Source organism: Argentina anserina, chromosome 7 (genome assembly GCF_933775445.1).
Source record: "Argentina anserina chromosome 7, drPotAnse1.1, whole genome shotgun sequence".
In the NCBI taxonomy this organism is placed as follows: Eukaryota; Viridiplantae; Streptophyta; class Magnoliopsida; order Rosales; family Rosaceae; genus Argentina; species Argentina anserina.
Window position 1 is genome coordinate 10,537,941 of NC_065878.1, and position 24,741 is coordinate 10,562,681.

At 37.5% G+C, this 24,741-nt stretch overlaps 4 protein-coding genes across 4 annotated transcripts; 2 read left to right on the forward strand and 2 right to left on the reverse strand.

Annotated features, from left to right (window-relative positions):
• Positions 1 to 810: 810 nt before the first annotated feature.
• On the forward strand, positions 811 to 2,733 carry LOC126802717 (uncharacterized). The gene is made up of 4 exons (XM_050530390.1): positions 811 to 1,247; positions 1,755 to 1,913; positions 2,008 to 2,116; positions 2,313 to 2,733. Exons 1-4 carry the CDS (start codon positions 816 to 818, stop codon positions 2,495 to 2,497), a joined length of 885 nt encoding a protein of 294 aa, XP_050386347.1. The 5' UTR covers positions 811 to 815; the 3' UTR covers positions 2,498 to 2,733.
• Positions 2,734 to 3,420: 687 nt separating this feature from the next.
• On the reverse strand, positions 3,421 to 5,341 carry LOC126803196 (transcription factor DUO1). Its single transcript, XM_050530960.1, has 4 exons — positions 5,151 to 5,341; positions 4,442 to 4,691; positions 4,159 to 4,194; positions 3,421 to 4,036 (listed from the first exon to the last, which is right to left on the reverse strand). Exons 1-4 carry the CDS (start codon positions 5,339 to 5,341, stop codon positions 3,551 to 3,553), a joined length of 963 nt encoding a protein of 320 aa, XP_050386917.1. The 3' UTR covers positions 3,421 to 3,550.
• Positions 5,342 to 8,133: 2,792 nt separating this feature from the next.
• Positions 8,134 to 12,429, reverse strand: LOC126803046 (uncharacterized). Its single transcript, XM_050530793.1, has 2 exons — positions 12,130 to 12,429; positions 8,134 to 8,495 (listed from the first exon to the last, which is right to left on the reverse strand). The coding sequence occupies exons 1-2, from the start codon at positions 12,391 to 12,393 to the stop codon at positions 8,424 to 8,426; spliced, it is 336 nt and encodes a 111-aa protein (XP_050386750.1). The 5' UTR covers positions 12,394 to 12,429; the 3' UTR covers positions 8,134 to 8,423.
• A 7,899-nt stretch (positions 12,430 to 20,328) lies between these two features.
• On the forward strand, positions 20,329 to 22,311 carry LOC126803561 (uncharacterized). The gene is made up of 2 exons (XM_050531345.1): positions 20,329 to 21,027; positions 22,249 to 22,311. Exons 1-2 carry the CDS (start codon positions 20,329 to 20,331, stop codon positions 22,309 to 22,311), a joined length of 762 nt encoding a protein of 253 aa, XP_050387302.1.
• Positions 22,312 to 24,741: the final 2,430 nt, after the last annotated feature.

Here is a 24,741-nt window from a genome sequence, read left to right on the forward strand (position 1 = left end):
GAAGCAAACGAAACGTCACTAGCATCTGTTTGGAAAGCATAAACGACTTTCCGCCTCCGCCCATAATTTCTTTTCCTATTTATGGTGGTTTACACGTTTACAACTTTTTGTTCTTGTTTTTAGGGCTGGGCACGGCCCGGCCCGGGATTTTTTTTTCAGGGCCCGGGCCCGGCCCGGTTGTAGTGTGACGGGCCGGGTTTTTTTCTAAAAAAATCAGGGCCCGGGTAAAACCCGGCCCGGGTCAATTAATTGCAGGGACCGGGTAAAACCCGGACCGGTAACATCCGGGCCGAGCCCGCCCGGTTTTCCGGGCCTAACTCTATTTTTGGCTAGTTTGCGGCGAATCGGTAGTGCGAGGCGACGACAATGGGAATCATGAGATTGAAATTAGTTAAATTTAAGGTTATTTGGTTATGTTCAAGTGTCATTGTATCTATTCTATAAGTTTAGGATCACTTACGAAAAGCCAATTACATAATAACACCTAATGTCCCGGGTTTCCGGGTTTTTTTGTTTAAAAATTTGAAGGCCCGGGACCGGCCCGGACATAACAAAGCCCGGCCCGTTTATCACATGACAACATATGAGCCCGGCAAAAAACCCGGCCCGCCCGGACGGGCCCGGCGGTCCGGTCCGGGTTTTTTTTCTTTTTCGGGCTTTTTGCCCAGCCCTACTTGTTTTGGTAAACAGAGTAGTTGTCATTCTCAAAAACAAAATAAAAATAAATAAATAAATAAATAAAAAGTTGTTTCAAGTTTCAACTATAAAAAAGGGACCTATATAATTCAAAGAGGAAAGCCTCTGCAAATTTTCATATGCTTTCCCTTCTTCCCTCTCGTCTACCCAAACCGGCCAAAACCCTCCTCCTCCACTTGCCGCATTTCCCAATGGCCCAGCTCATCCGCAACGACACCACCCACTCCTCCGCCTCCGCCCACCACCACCAAAACGTCGTCGTCATGCGCCACGGCGACCGAATCGACAACTTCGAGCCCCGCTGGATCAAGAACGCCGCCCGCCCCTGGGACCCGCCTCTCGTCGAGGAGGGCAAGGTCCGCGCCTTCTGCACCGGCGCCAAGCTCCGCTCCGATCTCGGCTTCCCCGTCCACCGAGTCTTCGTCTCCCCCTTCGTTCGCTGCGTCGAGACCGCCGTCCAGGTCGTCACTGCTCTCTCCGCCCTCGAAACGCCGTCGTTGGTCAAATACGACAGCAGTCAGCCCCTCCCCGTTGATCCCTCCAAGCTCAAGGTGGGCCCCCACATATATTTCAAACTTGCATTTTGGTTCTGTTTTGTTATTTTTTTTTGTGTTGAAAAGACATTTTAGTTCTGTTTTGATTTTTGAAGTTTGTTTTGGCTTTTGTTGTTGTGAGATTGGTTCATGTTTTTGTCTGCTTAAACCCATTTTTGTCGTTTCCTTAAGTATTTGCTCAAGAATGAAAATTTGATGAAAAGAGTTGTACTTTGGACTCGTTTGTCTAAATTCCAACCTGATTTTGAGGTGCCCCAAACATGTTGCTTGTTCTGAGTAAAGATGTTACTTTTTAGAGATTGATCGGATAGTGGAGCACAATTTTGTACGATGTTTAGCTGAACCTAAAATTTGGAAAGTAATATAGGGGAGAAAGGGAGATGCTTTGTTGAGACTTGAGAAGTTATGACATGAGATGTTATGAATTGTATGTTTAAAACATTGGTGTGAATATATTTGTGAAGTGATATATGTAGGATTCAGTTTTGTCTTGCCATTTTGCAGGTCTCAATTGAATATGGCTTGTGTGAGATGTTGAATAGAGAGGCCATTCGCGGTGATATAGCTCCGAAAGATGGGAATTGGGGTTTCAACATTCCAGAACTTGAAGCCAAGTTCCCAGAAGGTACTGTGGATCGCACCGTGGAGAGAGTTTACAAACAGGTTATTGAGAAACATCTTGGTCTATATGTACAGAGTTTGATGTAATTAGTTATTAGTGTTGGCTGATGGGGTGTGTTTCTGTGATTAAATCCAGTTGCCCCAGTGGGGAGAGAGTGTGATGGATGCGAGGTCAAGGTATGCTAATGTTGTTGAGGCCCTTGCCGATAAATACCCTACAGAAAATTTGCTCCTTGTCACTCACGGTAGGTTTGATACTTGTATTGAAATTTTTCTCTGTTTTATAGTTATGTGATCATGTTGGTTTTTTGATTAAAAAGAAATCATATTGGTTCCAAGTTCAGCTGATGTTTTCCTCCTCCAATTTCAACTCCCAAAAAAAAAACAAATTGCAAGTTGAAGAACATCAGCTTTTTATTGATAGTGTTAATTCCTGTGCAGGTGAAGGAGTTGGTTCCTCAATTACTGCGTTCCTGGAGGGCGCCACAGTATACGAAGCAGAGTACTGTGCATATTCAAAACTACGAAGGCCCATCTTCTGCAATGATCAATCAACGACTGCTGGAAAGTTTGAGGTATTAACAAATATTGGTCAGACTGGTGTCAGTTATTCTCTTTCATTATAAAAGCAGTGTACAGTTGCTTTCTCTATTGGAGTGTTTACTGCAAATTAGCTATCTATATTGATGGCCGGATTTATCAATGTATCAAACAGTAGCTTTGTTGTCCTTTTTAATTGTAATTTTATGTATTGCTCTAGACTCTACAGGGTCAAATTACAAGAAAATGGAACAAAAGCTTTGTTTCTATGTTGGAGCCGTTTATATTTCCTTTTCATTTATCAAATGATCATGTTCTGCTATAGCGTAAGAATTGAAAAGAATAAAACACTCTCCGATAGATGTCCTTGACTCCTTGCATTCATGTGAAGTATCGATATATCCACATAATTGGACAATAAACATGTGATTTTACTATTCAGTGTGTTAAACCCTAGTGCCCTTGTTGAAATATAACAGAAAATTAGAGAGGAAGGCATTTATATATGTTGGGCTGTGCAAACTAGAAGTTGGTTTCTTATTTTGGAGCATAAGTGACTTAATTGCTTACAACTGTTCCTATCTAGTCTTCTTTAAATTTGCTTTTGAAGTATTCTTATTTCTAGAAAAGATGTGACAGATGATTTAAACACGATGGAAGCTTAATCTTTGTTACTAAATCATAAACTGAAGTTAAGGTATTTCAAGCAAAATTCTGCCGGGCAGACTTCTTTAGCTTAGAACAAACTTTGATCTCTTCTAGTGCTGTTATCATATTCAAATGTTCTCTCATGAAGACGTATTGGATATTAGTGCATCGAACCAGAGGCAGCTATGTTAATTACCAGAGAAAGTTCAGCTGTTTATTACAGGATTACAGAAACTAGGAGTAACAAGAAATTACACTGCCAATAGAAGCTTGTAGATATACCAAGCTGAAGAAACCAGTACTATCAGTGCAACAAACCAGAGGCAGCTAGGTTAGCAATAATTGATACGAGATAGTCAGTTGTCTATTACAGAAAATGGCAGAAGCAAAAAGTACAACGCTAGTAGAAGCATGTAAATAGATCAAGGTAAAGAAACCAGTACTAAGTATCCGATTTCCACATGCACAGTAGATGTTAGACTTATTGTGAATCAACTTTGAGATGAATTCGGGCCATTTGGCAGTGGCTCGATTTGATCAAACATGTCAACTGGAAAGTCATCGAAGACACAATCGGGGGTTATTGGGTTGTCAATCTTTTCCCCTTCAACATTTCCGCAGCCTCCAACTGGCTCAAGAAATGGAGGCACGATGTCAAGTTGTTTGCCAAGTTCAGCATCTAAAGTTGTGAACATGTCGAAGTCAAGTTTCAGGAGTTCATGGGTGTCTGATGAGTATTCAAGCTCTGTTTGGAGTTGTGGGTTCCCTAGGAAAGGAATTAGAGGTTGGGACTCGATCCATAGATTCTTCTCAGGTATAGCGAGCTCCTGCTGAACAGGGTTTGCATCAAAACCAAGCAACTTTGAGTCAAGATGTTCTGGGATTGGCACTCCAAATGAGATCCCAATGCAAGGTGATGAGCATGATGCAGCCTGTGATGATGATTCACCATCTGATGAACAACTGAACTTGGGAATCTAAAAACGGAAGAATAGAGATCATCACTAGAACATAACAAAAGGTTGCATTAAAGTATCTAAATCGGTTACAGTGACTACATTCAATTCCTGATGACCTAGTATTGAGGTTACAAACTGACCTCTTTAAAAAAAAAGTGCTTCGGACTCTCCATGTTCTGACTCCTACATGTCAAGAAAAAAAAAACATCAAATAAAAATCTGATTCAAATCAGGCAGGAAAGACCAATAAAAGTACAGAATTGCCAAACACAGAGAGGTTAAGATGATATAAGATACACTTATCAAATTCGTAAACAATGAACGGCCCCTGCCCTGAAACTATATAGTATCTGTTGTAGTAGCCTAGTACTACCTATACATATGGTAGCAAGAAATAGAAGCAATTAAATTAATTTAATTAACCTCCACGGTGGGAACCTCGTCATGGTAAACTGGAATTTCCCTTCTGTTCTTGTGTGATTTGGAGGGTGTAACTGCTACTGTTGATGTGTGCAGAATTCTAGCCAGCCTTTTCTGCCTGCTACTCCAGAAGTTCTTGACATCATTATCGGTTCTCCCAGGCAAATGGGTTGCTATTTTTGCCCATTTGTTCCCGAATTGTGCTTGCAACTCTATCACCACCCTCTCCTCCTCTAGTGAAAATTTGCACCCACTAGTCGAAAATAAAGAGAAGCAGAGATCAATTCCAACTACAATTATCAACAAACCCCGAAAAACCTAATTATTAATCTCAATAAATTTTCACATGACAGATGCATTATTTATATCAAAACAAATTGAAGGAGCAACCGAAAAAAGAGTAACAAATAATAAAACATGGGGCTGCTCTTCAATTAGAGCATTAGCTTCTTGAAGAGAGAACAATAATTACAACTGAAAGTTAGCATTAGCAAGAAGAACCAGAAACAAATAGATTACAACTAAAATTAGCAACAAAACCGAAAAACCCGACAGATAATCCTTATCAAAACTCATATAGTGGAACATTCATAAGCATCTTGACCCTAATGCAAAAACAGCAACATATCACTGCAGCAGATACGATACGAATTGTCGAAAACTACAAGCACAAGAACAGAGTGAAATTATAGAAATTAGGGGGTTAACGTACTTCTTCAAGTTGGGACGAAGCTTATTAACCCAACGGAGACGGCACGACTTTCCGGTACGCTGCAAGAGGCCTTTGGATCGAATGGAGCTCCAGTCTCTAGGGCCACATTTCTTGACATGGTTGATAAGCACTTCGTCTTCCTCTGCTTTCCATGGTCCTTTTCTGATTCCTTCTTCTCTTTTGCCTTCCATTTCAAGCTTTCTCTGTTCTCTGTCTCTTAGTCATGACACCACATTTGATATCAATCTTGTCCGAGTTTGTGTGACTGTGTCTGGCTTAGTGCAAGTGTCTGCATTTCAAGTAACCGCCTTAACCGTCACCTTTGCGCTCTCCTCTCCCACGATATAGCCCACATTCTCCTTCTTTTTCTCTGCTTGAAAATTTCTATTACCATATCGCCCATGATTTCGACAAAATTTAAACTGGATTCGGGAGATTATGAGGGAAGCATCGTAAAATACAATGATAGTACATGAGGAAAATATAAATCTGGAAAATAATTGGACGTGGGACGGAAAATAAAAAAGACTTCAGGGAAAGAACCATTGCCAGCTCTGAAAATGAAACAAATGTACGTGAAATGTAGCACTGATGGGTTTTAAGACCATAGAAATGAACAGATAGCTAGTCCATGCGGGCTGCAGCAGGAGACTGCATTCATGAGGAAAACTTCCATGTGCTAGCAAAATGGCCGAGTGGTGTGTGGAAGTGTAACAAGTATGAAGTACCAAAAACTTGAGAAAAAATTAATAGATAGAGAAACAAAAATTTATGTAGTTCACCCCAAAATCAAAGGGTTACATTCACGGGCAGAAATAATGAGGAGATTTCACTAATGACAAAAAGAGATTACAAGGTATTTATCACTCAAACCTAATATCCCAAGAGCACCCAAATACACTCACCAAAGAGAAAACACTAAATAGAAGAACAACTTCTATAGAACCTTAAACTGCGGTTACTTCTCTATAACCCCAAAGATGCGGCTCTATTTATTTTCTCTCTACAATACTGCTAGTAAAACATGTATTTATATTATTAGACAACAATCTAAACCTATTTATGTATTCATAATATAGGCTTAATACAAAAGATAATTGATGAGCTTATTAATTTAAACCACAAACCAACACCGAGATCAGACTCGGTCTACCGACGACCCATTCGACATTATGGATTGAAATGAGAGACCCAGGAAGGCTTAATCTCTCTGGATTTAACGAATTAACGTGATTGAAAGCATGAACAAGAGAGACTCTATTTATGTTAGTTAGATGAGAGGGTGAAACTAGCTAATACATTAAATTTTTTTTTAGCGTCACTACTCTGCGCACCAAAAGTGCTATTATTTGCTCTTTTTAATTTCTTTTTCATGAAAGTTTTTAACTCACTTCACTGAGTTCATTCTTACATGTGTTAGTCTGTTAATTTAATTAACCAAGTGAGACCGTAGCTAGATACGAGACATGATGCTTAAAAATTTATGTAAGATTTCAAGGAATCTTCTTTATGATTTTTATGATGATGTTGCTAAAAAGTATTATTCTCATGAAAGAGACCAATCCCTATTAGTATGAGTTAGTCCTATCAAGTTTCGGGGCTCTCTAAGAATATAAGTTGAAACTACAGTTCATTGACCCTGTGTGTGGGAATATAGTTCTTCAATAGAAAATAAAGAAGAGTTCGTCAGTAAATGATATCGATTCGAGAAGAAGATAAGTAAGTTATCATCATTTTGAGTGGAAATCTCGTTATGGCAAATTACCTCGCGGTACAATTGGGGCGAGAGAATGTCCTCACAGATGAATTGGGCTACGAAATTTACCTCATGTGTGGGGAATATTTTTTGGATAGGAATAAGAGAAGACTTTTAACAAAGGATGTCACATCGGGGATGAGATAACTTGACTAGTGACACCAACACATCGCGGTATGCCATGTTTTCTGATCAGGTTACAAATCGGGCAACAGTTAAATCACCTCATGGCACAATGGGCCACAATGAATCACATCGCAGTCCAGCTGAAATATAATAAATCTCTTCACGATCAAACTGGGCCTCGAGCAAATCTAGTGACGGTGACTCTGGGTTACGACTGAATTATACCACGAAGGAATTGGTCTGTAAATGGATTGTGTTTTGGTCAAGTAAGATTACGAGACTCAAATGTTCAGGGACAACAAGAATGAGAAGCACTAGCCACATGAATTTACTCTCAAACACGGTGAAACACCACATACAAAAGTCCCCAATCCCTAAGCGTTCAGTTTGGTCTCCGAAGAAAGAAACCATTGTTTGATCCCCGACCTAAATCTTTCATTCCTGTTCCAAGGAAAAAACTTGCGTACATACTAGTATGTACGCGTGCGTCCAAACTCTCGTTTATTTGCACACTTTGGGAATATAAATATATGATTTTAACCGTTCAAAAGTTTAGTTTATTACTAAAGATCATTTATGTAAAAGATCAACATAAACAAAAATCATCTTCATAGTCGATTGCATCAAACAAATTAACGGTTATGGTGAAAGTTAGTAGTCTCATGATCAACCGTCAATTTGTTTGATGCAATCGACTATGAAGACGATTTTTGTTTATGTTGATCTTTTACATAAATGATCTTTAGTAATAAACTAAACTTTTGAACGGTTAAAATCATGTATTTATATTCCCAAAGTGTCCAAATAAACGAGAGTTTGGACGCACGTGTACATACTAGTTTGTACGCAAGTTTTTCTCCTGTTCCAATTACCAGAGGTTGGTGGTGAGGAAATATCTCTACGATTTTTTTCGCACCAACGCTGCAGCCAAACAGGAAACATAAATGGAGACACACAACCCTGCTCAGCCCTTTTCTTCAATATATATATACCAAGTATCATAGAAAGTTAAACAAATGAAACCGGAGTCAGAGCCCGAGAACGGGAAAACTTTCATACAAAGTCCAAATATATCACACGGCCACTACTTCAATCCCTGTGAACACTAAACTAAGTTCATTCTCATTTTTTATATAAAATTATTTCTATGGACATGCCATGTCCTACAAATCATTGCACAGACCATATCACCTGTCTTTGAAATAAATTGCAAAGTATAAACACTCAAACAGTCAAAACCTGAGTGCTAAGATGATGAAATGTTTTGATGGGGTAAGAGTGAAGGGAGGAAGAATAAAACCAAGAAAAAAGAACCAAACCGGAAGTCCAGCCAGTTCGTCTGATAAAATAGAATCCGAATCCTAAAGATTTTACACCCAAATATAAAGTAATCAATGCTTTGCCCTCCGTTGTACCCCCAGGCCGGTTCTTATGTTTGCACGCAACTGAATTAAGTCATCCACCTGTTAAGAAGAATGGACAGCCGGTAAGTGGTGATGAGGTAATTTTTTTGTAGTCCTACTCAAATAGTCGATAAAATAAGATGAACTCATCAACGAACTGAATGTGGAACAATATCTCAGTCCGAGTTTTTAATTTTAGCCCAATTACAAAACGAAGCTGTTTCTTACGTAGTCTATTGATGTAATAACCCGAATTTTCAATATCAATTTCTTTTAATTTCTCATAAATTAAGAGAATAGTAATTTGATTAAATTCATATTTTACGCCTTTTATTTTGTCATTGTTCGAAGTATAAATTGGTGTCAAGAGCCAAATGTGTGTTATTTGATTAAGTTCATTTGACCAAAGAGTTGACTTTTAATCCGTCACTTTTTTCAGAAAACTTCCTTCACGAAAGTCGTAGAATTCGTCAATACGAGTTCGTAGACGCACAACACGCTTTAATCGGATGTCGTATGTAGAAGATATTAGCAACAGAAGTTTGGTTTCCGATTTTAGAAAGTGTATAAAAGGAAGAAGAGGAGATTAGAAATTAAGAAAATCAATTTTTTCTCAAACCCAGCTCGGGTACTATTCAACCGAGCTTAAGTACTGTTCACGCGATTTTTTCCCTTTTAGTTGTCGGATCTTTCTAAGGCCATATCTCGGTCGTCCGGCGATGGAATTAAGTGAGTGCGGTGGCATTGGAACCGTCTCTTTGTCCCCTACTGATCTGGGTTAGTGTTTGTGAGAGATTCGAACTGTTTGAAGCCCAAAAATGGAAACAATGTTGTTGTCTCGTTTTGAAGAACTGAGGAGAACTCCCTCTCCGGCAACCAATCAAGGTGATTTTTCTTGTGTTTTAAAGCTTGTAAGATGTTTATCAATCATCTAAAACAATTTTATCTATTTCGAAACACACAAGGAGAATCGACGGTTTTTTTTAGGGACTGTGAATAGTAGCGATTTTATGTTCTTCTTAATCGATTAGACTATTTAGGCTTGGATTTAAACTTTGTTGTCAACTAGAAAGTTGTTGAAAATGTTATCTAGATTGTGGTAGTGAATTTTGGTGATCATTGGTGGTCACCATAACAATGGCAGTGCCGCCACTGTCAGCGGCATGTGGCAGCGTGTAGGGTAATGTTTCAGAGTAATGGTTTACTTAATTGTGATGTGCTCGTCGATACGAGCGTTTACATAGGTTATTTGCACGTGTTAAGTTAAGTCTTGAGTAAGTTAGTTGTTGTTAAAGGTTTGGTAATTCTACGTTAAAATTGTTGTTGTTGTTTTCGGGAGTTTCACTATTTTCGGTTTGGTTGTTTACTAAGTGAGACTTGTGTCACTTAGGTACTTGAAGTTCGTTGAATCAAGTGAGTGAATCTCACTTGAGGTTGCAAGTTGCTAGTGGGTGCGAAAAGGTGAGTAAACCTCACGTTTAAACTAGTTACCCTTGGCGGTAACTAGACGTATTTCATTTTAAATGTTTGTCGTTGTTTAGTTGAAATTGTGATTATAATTTGGTGATATATATATATATATATATATCTCTAATTGGTAAAAGGATATGTATATATATTATCATTGATGATATTTATGGTTACATTATACTTATTTATCGTTTTGAGATATTGTGCATTTTGTTGGATTATATTGTGTGGCATACGGGACCGAGAGGGAATAAAATGTACCTCTCGGTAAAATGGAGGTTTGTGGAGAACTGTATAGTCGAAGTGTTTGTTTGTGTTTGTTTGACCGAGGCGTTTGTTTGCTTTTAATTATTAAACTTTACTCTGTGCTTCTTTTTATGTGGAATTCCCTTAACTAAAATTCATGCAGGGATTATACATTATATATATGTGTATTTAAGTGATTTCTGAACTACGCTTTTATGCGGGAATCACTAATATTTCTTCTGTGATTTCCTTCTTTATGTGTGAATTCTTGAACTATGTTTTCATGCAGGATCCACTATCTGTTTCCTTCCTTGAATTTCTGGTGTGAGTGAGCGTTATGGGTTGTGAGTTGTGTGTTGTGTGATGAGTTGTGGAGAGTGATGAGTTGTTGAGTATTTTTAGTTAGAGTTCACTCATACCAGCTGTGAAGCTGACCGGGTTTGTGTTTGCAATCCGGTGTACCAACCAATGGTGCAGGGGGTAGTGTTGCAGGTAGTACGTAGTTACAGTTTCAGAGTCGAGCAGCTGTTAGCAGTTTGCTGTTTTGATTTCAGTTCTTCTAGTCTTGGTGAGGCTCGAGTGAAATCTTACGAATGTATTTATTTACTTAAATGTAAACAGTGAGTTTGGATTCAAGTTGTAACTGAGTTGTTTGTTTAAACTCAAATCGATATTCAACAGTTATATTGTAATTTCAATTACATTGAGATTATTGTAGAGTGTTCGCATTCTAAATTTTGAAATTTTATTGTTCAGAATTTAGACTCACTACAATTGATGCTTCACTCAATATATGACCAGACCTCATTTTTAATATATATATATATATATGTGGAATTTATGTTAAATGTAATCTGATTAAAAATTGAGAGGATAGATTAAAACTACAGGCATTTGTACAGAAAAAATCTATGTAAAGGGTTATGAATCACAGCCGAAAAGGGTCCCAACTGCATAAACAGAAGGATCCCAACAACACATTCAATATTTAAATTGACAAATTCGACATGCACTCTAATTTCCTTTCTTCCTTCTCTTATGAATATCAACCACAAGATCAAAAATTCTATTGTCTAGCTAGTCGGTAAGCATTTGGCCAAGCAAAAAGTAAAGGAAAGACAGTAAGCATGGACTTATTATTAAGATTCTGGAAATGTCTTATCTAATTTTTCCTTGCCAACACTATTAGACTATCATACAAAAATGATTAATTAATTGTTCAATAGTTTGCAAATTTAAAGAAGGATTACAACAAGACGTAGGTAGAAATCAAGAATTAAATAGTCAAAGTGTCAAACCTGACAAGTAATCCCACTCCGAGTAGCCAAAAACAAGTATCCTAAAATTCGACAGTCTAGGTATGAGTCAGAAGAGTTACGATATCAAGGACTACTAGTTTTAACTTCTACGGTCTAAAGTTAGTCGATGAGCTGAATGAAGAACAGATTGAAGAAAACTCCATATATTCTACCAACAAAAGCTACAGCATAACAAATTCAGCCGACTGTAGGAATTTATAATAGAGGTCGATGGCTCAGTTGATACACTGTAGCAATCCTTGTCTTCTCTTAAGAACTTAATTCATGATAAGAGGTCCATGATCTCATACAGCAGTGGAGAGCATGAGGAAAATTAAAAAGATCCAGAATCCTAGAAGTATAAGCCAACTCAGGGAGGAAATATACGAAATTGAACCTCTCCCTGACCTCCCTACTAACATTGAAAGAGAAAAGATAACAAGTAAGCTGTGTAAAAACCATGGAAATCAATCCAAACTAAAGAGCATCTATAAATCAAGCACATTATATAGACAATACAGTAACCCACAACACCTGTATACATTAAAAGTTTGAAGTAGTTGTTTGGTGAACGGCAAGAATAGACGAAACAGACAATGGACACATTACAAAGAAAACACAAGCTGTAACACCTGCTAGTTTTTTATCTGTTTCTTTCAAACAAAGCAACAAAATTTCACCTTGTGGATACCAGAAGCACGGATGCCAGCGAAGGCGGCGGTGGCGCCGGCGCCGACGATGAGGGAAGCGATAGCGCAAGCCCTGAAAGGCATGGAAGTGGAGCGGGGACCGGATCCTTTCCGGTAGAGGACTACGGCGGAGGCGAACTGGGCCGCGCCGGCTCCGGCCCATAAGAAGTGGGTGTCGGGCATGAGGGTCCGGCAGTGGTTGCCGCCATTTCCCTTGTGCTGCTCCGCCTCCTGCATCTCTGCCTGACTGACCATGTAGAGGTTTAAGGTTTCGTTTGATTTTGTTTAATCAGAGTCGGGTTGACCCGTTTTGAAGAGGGCTTTTCAAACTGATTTTTAAGGCACCTGTCGCTTCTTTACTTCTAGGGCTGGTGGCCATTAGCCCAAAATCTAGGACTTTTGTGCCTAATAGCAAAACAACGGTTAAGAAATTCTCAATTAAATAAACATACATTAAACATATATTAAGAAAAGACTTGACATTGACTCCGGCACCGGTGACCGTATTACGGTGATACTTGGCCGGATTCCGGCGACGTTGATTATTGACTCTTGTCCACTTGACGTTGACTTTTCACCATTTTATGTTGACCTAGTAACACCCTTTATCACCCCACAAATGGATTGTCCCTTAATAGATCGGCTTCTACTGCCCCTAAGAGCATCTGCACCGGCGAGCAGATCAGTTTGTGGTGCTCGAGCAGGAGGTAGGACCGCTAGGTTTGCTTGAGCAGGAGGTAGGACTGCTAGGTTTGCTCGAGCAAACCCAGATTCAAACTTGCACCAGCGACAATGGTGCTCGCCCAGTCAACCCAGGTGGATTGCTCACGCAACCGATCGAGCAAATTTTACTCCGGCATTTGCTCGACCGCCTGGCGGTGCCCACGGAACGTGGGTGACGTCAAGCACGTTCCTTTTTTTTCTGTTAAGCGCGTACAATGCACACATGAATAAAAACGTTTTTAAAAAGAAAAATGACCAATGAATGGGTGACACGTGGCTTAACGGTTGGGCAATCAAACTCCAACGGTTTAATAGATTTGGGTCTTCCATTTGAATTAGACATTTCGATCGAACGGTGATAGGAGCACAAAGTGTGACGTTCTTAATGTATATATGTCATATTCTTATGCTTTGTTATTTCTTATTTAGTTGTTTTCGGTTCGTATTTGTTATTTGTATGTTTAAGTAGAGCTATGCCGCATTTTTTTATTTTGATGATGAAATTGTGCTAAGTGTTAGAAATCCTTATTGAGCTAGGATTTCTTACTCGACTAGGACTCTACTTTCATATTTCATTCTTTCTTATTCCTTAATCGTCGAATTCTTTTCAGGAAAGACAAATCATATTTGGACAAGGAGTAGTGATGCCGTGATGCATTCCTAGTGAGACAAGAAAGTCATGTCGGAGTTGGAGGAAGGAGAGAAGAGGCTGGCCTAGCTATTTCCTAGTTGAAGAAGGAGAGATGTCGTGCAACCTATGTGTTTCCCAATTGGATTTGGTTTCCTATATCAAGTTGGATTTGGAGTACACGAATCAAAGTCCATATCAAAGAAGATTTCAGCCTCCCAATCTGATTCTATCTCATATTTGGGACGGCCAGGCTATGTTTTGATTCCTATATATAGAGGCACGACCTCATTGTTTGAGCATCATCAACCTTGTGCAATTACTAGCTAAAGCTCTACCCGAATTCTATACTCACCATCTAAGAAATCCTAAATCTGATTTCATCCTTCACCATCCCTAGCTTCGAAGCACGCTTGTGAATAAGTCCATCCTCTTAGAAAGCCACGGCTACACCTTGTAAAATCGCTTGATTGATAAAGTGTAACCATGATTCTCTCTATGTTTATTTCGGTTTTTCTTGTTCTTGGTTGTGTATGTGTTTTGGTCATTGTAAACTTGTTTCGATTTTGTCTATGAAATAGTTACTTGTTTCAAATTTTATAAAGTTGCGAATATTAGGTTTTGGTTCTATGATTTTAGTTATGTTGTGATCTATTCTTGTGTGATTTCAAAAGTATCTATGCGTCATGTATGCGCTTCTAGCATGATATTTAGGTTGTTGGATTAAAGACTTGTGCTATGAACATGTTTATCTTTTCTATGTAAGTTTCGAATTGCATGATTGTTGGTTAAGTAGGTGACATACTTAATGAATTCGATATGCGTGGTTTTAGAGTTGCATGGTAGGATGAGTATGTTAGATTTCAATGAAGGCTGCTTGGCAAGAGTTGAATGTGTTAAGTGTCTATGTGTTTAGATTATTACTTAAGACCCTAATTGCATGATCCAACCTTAGTTATTCATGATAGTATCTCAGCATGACTCTTAAAGGAGGACTAGAATATGATTTTCGTTGCCTTATATGATTTTGTTTTGGTGATGGTTTGTATGTTGGTTAGTTGATCACATGTATATATTAGCTTATGTTTATTTTCTGTTTAGTAACCGAACCGAACTTATCTATCAAAACCTTTAAAATCTTTATGAATTCGTTGTTAAATGTTTGTGATTCTTTGCCCTGGTTGGATCTCCGGTTTGTGAACGATACCCTCTTGCTTTATACTACTAACGATGCTACATGGTTAATATTGATGTCGAGTAATCGAACTGATCAAACGGTCAGAATTCATAGACAACGGCTACTATTTGATCAGAACGGAAACAAACCCAAAAAATAGTTAAAAAATCCCAATAAATTTCAACACTCTCCCAAAAATTTACGTATAAATACTACTTCAATTTTAGATTAACTAACACCAATTTTTGCACAGCAAATTTCACATCTTCCTCCATCTCCTCTCTCATTTTGTTAAGCATTTTATTTCCAAAACAATGGGCTCTTATTGGCTTCCTTCCGAAGATTTACAAATGTGCATCTCTTTTGTTCGTCATAGCATTGATGAATACGACGGTAACAAACAAAAGAGAGACAAATTGTGGCATACAATTCATGCCGATTATATGCAAAATTGGGTGCTATCACCGGGTGAGAAACCTCTGAAGGAGCCAAGGACCCAAATCGCATTTGCTTCTCACTACAACAAGTTCAAGCTACTCTTGCAAAAATGAGGCGAATGTTTGGCAGCGGCATGACAACGTGTAGCTCGCGGCACTTCGTTAGTAGATGAAGTAAGTTTACATTTTTTTATCATATATTATAATTTTTATTCAATTATATATCTACTTAAATTATCTAATTTATATATCTAATTTATTTAAATATGTAGTATTGTTTACATTATTTATTTTAATATATCTAATTTGCTTACATTATTTGTTTTATTTAATTTGTTTAAATTATGTAATAAAAGATGTATCTAATATAAGTTTTTCATTAGGAAAGACAAGATCAATCATGTTACTATAATGCCAAGAAGAAAAAGTTTACACACTTTGAATGTTGGAAAGTGGTTAAGGATCATCCATCTTTTGTTGCGGTGCTACCTACTCCTCCATCTCCATATGCAAATAGTTACGATGCTACTCCTTCCACAACTGAATGATCTTCAACCATCATTTTGGATGACGACCAAGTGAATGAGACACCTCAAATCAACACGGCAGCTTCCTCGAGTCCGCTTAGACCAATGGGAACCAATGCGGCAAAGGAAGCTAGGTGCCAAAAGAAACAGGGTAAGACTCTTATTGAGCAACGAGTTGAGGTTTTGCATACCATTGCAAGTGACCAAGCATCATGGCACGCCAAGAGGCTAGGGCATAAACAAAGTGAGTTTAATTACTACACATAGTACATAGACATTCAAAAACATAAGGAAGCAAGGGCGGAAGAAGAGTTACAATTGAAGAAACAAGAGAATGACACAAGGATCATGACAATGGATTTGGAGGCTATGACTCCAATCTCGAAAATGTATTTTACCAAGAGGAAACTAGAAATCCTTAATGAAAGAGGAGTTAGTTAAGATCAACCTAGCGATGAAACATATTCGGATTGTTATCACCCAAGCCGCGTCCTATTTCCATGATAGTTATAATATTGTACTAAATTTAAATTACATAAATGTAATTTATATTTTATGCAATTTAAATTTTATGTAATTTTAATTTTTCGGGAAATAAAAATGCAATTTATTTATTAAGATGAAATTGAAATACACATTAAATTTAAACACACACTTAAATTTAAACACATACTTAAATTAAATACATACGAGCTTAATAATTAAATACAAATAGAATGAAAACACATAATAAAACATATTTAGAGTATTTATCCATTTTCCACCTTCCAAATGTGTTTGACCAAGTCTCTCTGGAGATCTCTATGTATGTAAACGGATTCGAGATCGGCAACACGGTCGTGATACCGTTTTATATTGGCTCCATCTCTACTGATTGGCTCAAAACGAATTTGATTCCCTCGTACATCCACCGGCCCATCATAAACCCAGAAAGTCCTCAATGGGTTTTGCAAGTCTTCTTCTTCCTCATATTCTTCCTCCTCATCATCCACGTACTCTTCCTCAACGATCATATTATGCAATATAATGCAAGCTAACATGATGGCAGTCATTACTGATTTGTGGTGCATTGTACAACTATGACGTATAATTGCCCATCAAGATTGCAAGATGACAACGGTCCTCTCCACATCTTTTCGGTATGCCTCATATTTCTTTACAAAGAGCTTATCTTGTGGCGTCTGGGGATTGAGAATTTTTTTGACAAATGTAGAGTACCTTGGATATATTCCGTCAGCCATAATAAGCTGTCGAGTACCTCTGTCCGTGGACTTTGTAAATGGCAGTTGGGCCTCTTCCGGCATGGATCTCTGAGAACACATTCGATAGGTGAAGCCCGTTAATGTCATTTTTATCTCCAGGACACTTAAAGAAACAGTGCCATATCCACGTATCATAGGAGGCCACGACCTTCAGGATAACCGTTGGGCGACCCTTTCAACCCGAGTATGCCCCTTAATAGGCGGTTTGGCAGTTTTTCCACTCCCAGTGCATGCAGTCGATGCTTCCAATCATACCTAGAAAGCCTAGGTGTTCGCCTTTAGCCAGTAGTCGTGTGAGGTCTGCCGGTGTTGGACTACAGAGGTATCTTGGACCATAGAGGTGAACCACTTGCCTGAAAAACTCCTTCATACAATGGAGGGTAGTCGATTCCCCCATCCTTGTAATTTCAGTACATTGATATGCAGATGACCCGTATGCCAGCATTCGTAGAGCCCCGGTTATCTTTTGTTGGGGAAGTAGCCCTAGCAAACCAATGGCGTCTTCTCTTTGGTGCCAAGATTGGTCGTGGTTGCAGAGGTCCGTCATGATAATGTTGAATCGGTCTCTACTCATCCTGTACCTCTGACGAAAGTCTTGTGAGTCGAAGATTGGACGTTCGATGAAGTAATATTCCATGAGATTGTGTCCCCTAGATAGCCTCTGACGTGGCTATCTTCATACAATGGAGGGTAGTCGATTCCCCCATCCTTGTAATTTCAGTACATTGATATGCAGATGACCCGTATGCCAGCATTCGTAGAGCCCCGGTTATCTTTTGTTGGGGAAGTAGCCCTAGCAAACCAATGGCGTCTTCTCTTTGGTGCCAAGATTGGTCGTGGTTGCAGAGGTCCGTCATGATAATGTTGAATCGGTCTCTACTCATCCTGTACCTCTGACGAAAGTCTTGTGAGTCGAAGATTGGACGTTCGATGAAGTAATATTCCATGAGATTGTGTCCCCTAGATAGCCTCTGACGTGGCTTATTCGGTTTTTTTACCGCGACGTGAACCGCTTGGTCGTGCTGGTTTATCGTCGTGTTGTGCTTCCGCCATGACCACCTGATTGACGAATGATTGCTCCATATGGTCATTATCTTCTTGTTGATATTGTCTCCGCCTGAAAAAAATGTGGAAACTAAAAGGATTCATTGGTGCATGAACAAGGAAATATTGCTAAGTGTTTAGATATAATGATCATAAATTTGCTCTGACTCTTCAAAATCGTGTGAGTATAGAATGAGTGATATTAGACAATTTATATCCAATTAGTCAAAAATCTCACCGGGAATCTGGTCTAATTATATTGCCGACAATGACACGTGGCAGTGACAGGTGTCAATTATCTATTAGTCGGAAATCTATAGGAAATCTTATATAATATCGAGTCGATAACGACACGTGGCACATTATTATTAGTTGTAAATATATCCGGTAATTTTTTTAATCATTTCACAATAAGAAAAAATTGAATTGCTCAAGTAAATTATGAATGAGTGTATGGAAAAATCGATTTGTTTGAGCAAATTTTGAAATCGATTTGCTTGAAGCAAAATTTGCTTCCGGACCCACTATTTACTTGAGTAAACCCATTTTATAGGTGCAGATGCTCTAATAGACTTGTACTGTCCCACAACAGACCTTGATTGCCCTCCATAAATTGACTTCTACTACCCCCAATACACCCCTATTGCGCCCCAATAGGCCTACATTGTCCCCCAAATATATGACCCAAATTCAAAGTTACCCTCGGTCCACCTCAACCTTCTCATCAAAGGACACAACCTCAGCCTTGTTTTCATCAAAGGACACAACCTTCCTTCTCTTTTCTAAATACACATCATACATTTTTCATTCTAAAATACACAACTGACGTCCATTTCAAAAAAAAATTTGAAAAACCTCGTTAAGTACAAGTTGTTGCTTCGTCGATATTGAAGATTAACAATACATCTCCTACAACATATATAAACATCGATATGCATCTTTGTATTGATAACAACCTGCATAATTCAGGATCAGAATATTCTAATTAGACCATCTTTGTTTTTCTTTGTTAAAATTAAGCTTCCCCATTTCTAGATTGTCTCGATCTAGACTAATGAGTTCATTATGAATTGTTACAAAAGAAAAGGAGAACCAGTTGATTTTGAGACCGTGTCTTGTATTTTTAATTACAACATGTGGAATTTGTGTATGACTGGTTTTATGATTACATAAATCAACTTTTACATAATTTTAAGAAATGACAATTTTAACAACCCTAGTGTCGTATACATTGGATTCGACCCTTATCATTTCAAGTTTCTGCAAGGATTCGGGTTTGGCTTCTCAACCCAGATGCGGGGTTCCTTGGCTTCAGGTTTGTGGAGGTGGATTGTTGGGTTTACAACAATATGGTTTTGGGATGTCAGAGGCAGAGAAGGATCCATATGAAGGGCCAATTGGGTTGCAGCGCATACAATCTTTTGACAAATATATATATACACACAACAGCCTGCAACCATAAAAAAAAAAGACTAAGCAGTCTAAGTTCTCAGTCTCTTACGACAAGAGCTCTCTGCTGCAAGCCTCCAGGCTCCAACCTAATTTCCTTCCCTAGATCCGCGTCATCCGCCTCTGTAGACTACCAGGCATTTCACTCTCTCTAACCTTAATTGATTGTAAGTTTGTAACTCTCTCTCTCTCTCTCTCTCTCTCTCTCTCTCTCTCTCTCACCTTAATTGTGTATAACAACAAGTTGGGAACAACAAGAGTAAAACCCAGATTGATGGTAGATGATCCATAGATTGGTAGTGTTAGTGAGCAAAACCCAAAACCAAATTATCAACAAGAGTAGTTGTTGCTGCTCAGGAAGTCAGGAACAACATCGTTGAGGGTTCGAAGTCGTCATCGGCGTTTGTGTAGAACGTTATCACTCTAATAAGATTGCTATGTTATCTTCTCCAAATCTCATATATTGCCTGTACGTAAGGTACATTCACGGTTCATCTCTCTCGCATCTTCAATTTTAGGTTGTGAACTTGTGATGAAATTAGTCTATGTAGGGTTTTCAATTGAAATGAGATATGGAATTTAAGAATTATGAGTTGATTAATTTCGATTGTTGCCTAATCTAATGTTTTAGTAGAGAAATCAGATATATGTGGAGTTTTGAATAAGAAAACCATTATACCCAATTTTGATATAGTTGCCTTGACTACCTATACATAATCATGCTAATCTTAATATCTTATAGTGGACGTACTTAGTTTATTAATTTAGGAAAGAGCATAATTTAAGTCTTGTAGATTGAGTTGTCTGTTTTTTTTTTCTTACATTTGATGCATGATATAATGAAGATTACTGATTTTTTTTTTGCCAAGCACTTCAAAAAAAGGCCATAGACATACTGAATGCTCTTCGTTTTCTTTCACTCACAAAATCAGAACTTCAAGATATGAGAGAAAATGGTTGGGATGCTTTGATTACAAAGGTTATATCATTTTGTTGCAAGTATGATATAGTTGTGCCAGATATGTCTGCTCCTTACAAAAAAGGGATAAGGTCTTGTGAACAAAATATCACAAATGAGCATTACTACCAAGTCAATATACTTAATGTTGTGATAGATTTTCAGTTGGCAGAGTTGGATTGTAGATTTCCAGATGATTCCTTGGAACTTCTTATTGTTAGTGCTACATTGGATCCACGTGTTAACTTTTCTTCATTTAAATGTGAAGATGTTTGCAATCTTGCTTCAAGGTTTTATCCTGAGGATTTTACATCATATGAGTTGCAAGCTCTAGATATGGAGTGTGAGTATTGTATAGCAGATATTCGGATGGATCCAAGATTTGCCAATCTAACATCAGTGCATGATTTATGTTGGCAATTAGTTGAATCAAGAAAAGCAGCATTCTTTCCTATGATCTATAGATTGATTTGTCTTCTGCTTACTTTGTCAATCTCTACAACAACAACAACAACAACAGAGAGAACATTTTCATTTATGAACTTCATAAAAAACAGACTTCGAAATAAGATGGAAGATGAGTTTCTTGATGATCTAATGGTTATGAACATTGAAAAGGATCTTGCCGATAACATTGACAATGATTATGTAATTGCAGAGTTCGAATTGAGTGGGACTCATAAGGTATAATTTAGATAGTTTAGTGTGGCTTACATCATATCTATGCTTGTTGTTTTCAAATCACGGAGTTCGGATTTATGTCCCTCATGTTGTATGTTTTCATTGAAAATAAAAAAGATGTGAGGATGAGCCTCCCACTGAGTTCCAAATCTAAAAAAAAAAAATTTTATTGCATCCTTAGCAACTAGCCTAGACAACTTTCGGATCCTAGATCCGCCTCTGGTTAGAAGCAAGGGTTGGGGTTCGGATCTGGGATCCGGGTCTTTCCTATATTAACCTCTCTAGTTTTCCTATATTGCCCATATTCTAATTTGGTATAGGAAAAAACTTGCGTACAAACTAGTATGTACGCGTGCGTCCAAACTCCTATTTATTTGCACATTTTGGGAAAATAAATACATGATTTTAACCGTTCAAAAGTTTAGATTATTACTAAAGATTATTTATGTAAAAGATCAACATAAACAAAAATCGTCTTCATAGTCGATTGCATCAAACAAATTGACGGTTGATCATGAGACTACTAACTTTCACCATAACCGTTCATTTGTTTGATGCAATCGATTATGAAGACGATTTTTGTTTATGTTGATCTTTTACATAAATGATCTTTAGTAATAAACTAAACTTTTGAACGGTTAAAATCATGTATTTATATTCCGAAAGTGTGAAAATAAATGAGAGTTTGGACGCACACGTACATACTAGTTTGTACGCAAGTTTTTTCCTTTGGTATATTCAATTAAACTATTATTTATTAATGTTTTTCCTACAATTTGTTTTTTCAAATTCATTTATTATACAATACAAAAAATCCTTGGTACGTAATTACACTTATTATCTCCCCAAATTAATTTTATCTTTCATTAATTCCGTTAATTCATAATAATAATTGAATTTCTTTGGATTCATTGATATGCAACACTAGAATCAACATGAAAGTTTCTACCATTTCATGAACAAGTTTTGTATGTTTTCTCACAGTCAAATTGAAATTCATGAAAAATTATACATAGATTTTAATTGATACATTAGGTATGACATATTTTTTTAAAAAAGAAAGAATTTATTAAAATCATCGTATTCAATTTACTATTCCAAATTGTGATTTTCCTGGAATGAATATTAAAAAGAATAATCTACATTCATACTTTAAAATAGGTAAGTTGAGAATTATTATTCCTTTTTTTATGGTTTACTCTTATACATTTTTTGGTAATTCAGTATGCTTTGATAAAGCTTGAAGAAAGGAAGATGTCTAAGTGTCGTTTTAAGAGGTATGAATAGAAGCTCCGTTAATATATGACCTTGCATCAATTTAAAAAAAAACAATTTTAGATTAATTTGATGGTTTGACCTCTTCATTTTTTCCTTTTCTTTTGTGAAATGGGGGGCAGGTCTGGCTTCTTTGCCCAGTTGACCAGTTGTAGTTGTATACTGCCTAATTAAACACAAGCAAGGTCGGACCTAAGATTTGAAAACGTAAGGTGGATTTAAAAAATGGCGCCCTCTAGTGTTTTAGTACTATACAAAAACTCGAAAAACAAACATCATACAAAATATCGATATATATCCTTCTCAAACTAAGAAATTCTATAGATGGTTCATGTATTTTGATACAAAGTTTATTAAAAAAAGGTAACACAGTCGATCTAGTGTGGCCTATAGAATTACTGGAATCGTGATTATTATCGATCTTTTCCAAAGTCTCAACCACACAAGTGATGAAGAAATCTTAGGGGTGGGCACGGGACGGGATGGAACGGGATGGGACGGGACGGGGCTCATCCCACGTCTCATCCCACTCTTTTGAATCGGGATGCGATCGGGACGGGACGAGGGTTTTTAAGAATGCATTCTACTCGAGATTAATCCCGGTTGAGACGGGACGGGACAAATCCCACATTCATATAAAGTTAAATAAAAACCTATATTTTTACTTTTTCATTAACAAAGTACTATTCAATAATGAATTTTTTAAAAAAAAATGCATATTATGTTCAAAATATTATAATTTACGATTACTATTTAAATTGATATAATTTTAGAGTTATTAAGAACATAAATTAGTTTCATTTTGATACAAATATATAAGAATTTTTAAGTTTTCATTAAAGGTGGGACGGGACGGGACGAAGTGAGATAAAAATTATTCGTCCCACGTCCCGTCCCACTATTATGAAACGGGACGGGATCAGGACGGGACGAACGTTTTTAGACCTCCGTCCCGTCCTTATGAATTTCGGAACGAGATCAGGACGGGATCGAGATTTCCGTTTTTTGTGCACACCCCTAAGAAATCTTAATGACAGCCATATTAAATTAAGGATTTGATGTTGGGATGTAGAATACGGCTACTGTGCATTTTAAATTGGGGTCTAATCATTATTTTTTCGTTTTACAAAATATGTATTAAAAAATTCTTATGCCTTTTTGGGGTTTGGTGCCGACAACCTGTTTGGCCTACCCGGCTACCCGTTAGGTCCCAGCCTGAACACAAGTTAACCACTAACGACACTTATTGCCTAAATTTTTTTATGTTTTAACAAAAATATAATAAATCATGAGTGTTTTTCCCCAGCTATTAGTCACATAAATCAAAAGAGAAAGTGGAAGTTTCGTTCATTGGTCACGGGACACCGAATGTTAGCCACTAGCGTCTAATCGCCTGTCTCCGATCACCATAACACGACTGCGCGAGTTTATAATTGCATTCAGAATCTTACTTAATTTTTCTAGACACCATCATCTCACATTCTCACTTACCATTGTCGGAACTATATCTTAAACCCTTGCCGGAGATTTTATTAGGGACGATAACTCTATATATGATCCAGACGCAATCGCTAGCGTCATCTAAGTACTGCGTTTTGGGTCTTAAAACCGTACCGTATTATGGCATACATTGTATCATGATGCACTTGCCCATACCCTCCCCGCCTGCTAGTTACATGAATCACATCATTTACATGTAAGGCATACACATCTTTTAAGAGATTCAACTGACCTCTAAATTCAACAAAAGAAATAATACGAACCAAGTAGCTTTTTTTTTTGTCAACCAAACCAAGTACAAATGGTTTTTGGTCAACTAAACCAAGTAGCTTTATTCTGCACATGCAAGTAGCAATTATATATTTAATTATTTATTATCCAACTAGTTGTAACCTCAACTATTTCTATTTCTATTTCTATTTCTTTTTCTATTTCGTATCTATCTACCTACTATTGTGCCTCCTTGCTTCTAGATTGTCTACGAGACAAATGTTTGTTGTACCAACTTAAGTTAATTATGAGTGATTAGTTGTTACACTCAAAAAAGAAAAAAAAGTTAATTTTGAGACTGAGTCTTGGATAGTATATATAGAACCTTAAAGGGGGAAATAGTAGAACCTTACAACATTGGAGAAGTGCGGGGTCAAGAATCATACACTACTAATACGGTAATGGCCTGCTGGTGTTTCAGTTCCAGTAAGTGGATCTTATAAGTTTTTCATTTCCCAAGTTACCCAGTTTGTATGTTATACCCTGATTGATCATTTTGCTATATTTCACTTGTTTCTATTAATTACATTTTTTCCTTTTTATTTTTTTCACTTAGTTCGGTTCTATTCAATCGCCCTTTAAATTTATTCATAGTAGTCTTCGGGTTGCGAGTGTGCGTTATCATTATAGAATCCTAAGGATGTACATTGAATCATACATTTGTCACACTTA

What these genes read in the sequence shown, in the direction of transcription:
- LOC126802717 (XM_050530390.1), top strand. Translation starts at nt 816, where the DNA reads ATGCTTTCCCTTCTTCCCTCTCGTCTACCCAAACCGGCCAAAACCCTC. An exon ending in TTGATCCCTCCAAGCTCAAG is followed by an intron (nt 1,248 to 1,754) that starts GTGGGCCCCCAC and finishes GCCATTTTGCAG; the next exon opens with GTCTCAATTGAATATGGCTT. An exon ending in TTTGCTCCTTGTCACTCACG is followed by an intron (nt 2,117 to 2,312) that starts GTAGGTTTGATA and finishes ATTCCTGTGCAG; the next exon opens with GTGAAGGAGTTGGTTCCTCA.
- LOC126803196 (XM_050530960.1), bottom strand. Translation starts at nt 5,341, where the DNA reads ATGGAAGGCAAAAGAGAAGAAGGAATCAGAAAAGGACCATGGAAAGCA. An exon ending in CTTCGTCCCAACTTGAAGAA is followed by an intron (nt 4,692 to 5,150) that starts GTACGTTAACCC and finishes ATTTTCGACTAG; the next exon opens with TGGGTGCAAATTTTCACTAG. An exon ending in ACGAGGTTCCCACCGTGGAG is followed by an intron (nt 4,195 to 4,441) that starts GTTAATTAAATT and finishes TGTAGGAGTCAG; the next exon opens with AACATGGAGAGTCCGAAGCA.
- LOC126803046 (XM_050530793.1), bottom strand. Translation starts at nt 12,393, where the DNA reads ATGGTCAGTCAGGCAGAGATGCAGGAGGCGGAGCAGCACAAGGGAAAT. An exon ending in GTGCTTCTGGTATCCACAAG is followed by an intron (nt 8,496 to 12,129) that starts GTGAAATTTTGT and finishes TCTTCTTAACAG; the next exon opens with GTGGATGACTTAATTCAGTT.
- LOC126803561 (XM_050531345.1), top strand. Translation starts at nt 20,329, where the DNA reads ATGAGAGAAAATGGTTGGGATGCTTTGATTACAAAGGTTATATCATTT. An exon ending in AATTGAGTGGGACTCATAAG is followed by an intron (nt 21,028 to 22,248) that starts GTATAATTTAGA and finishes TTGGTAATTCAG; the next exon opens with TATGCTTTGATAAAGCTTGA.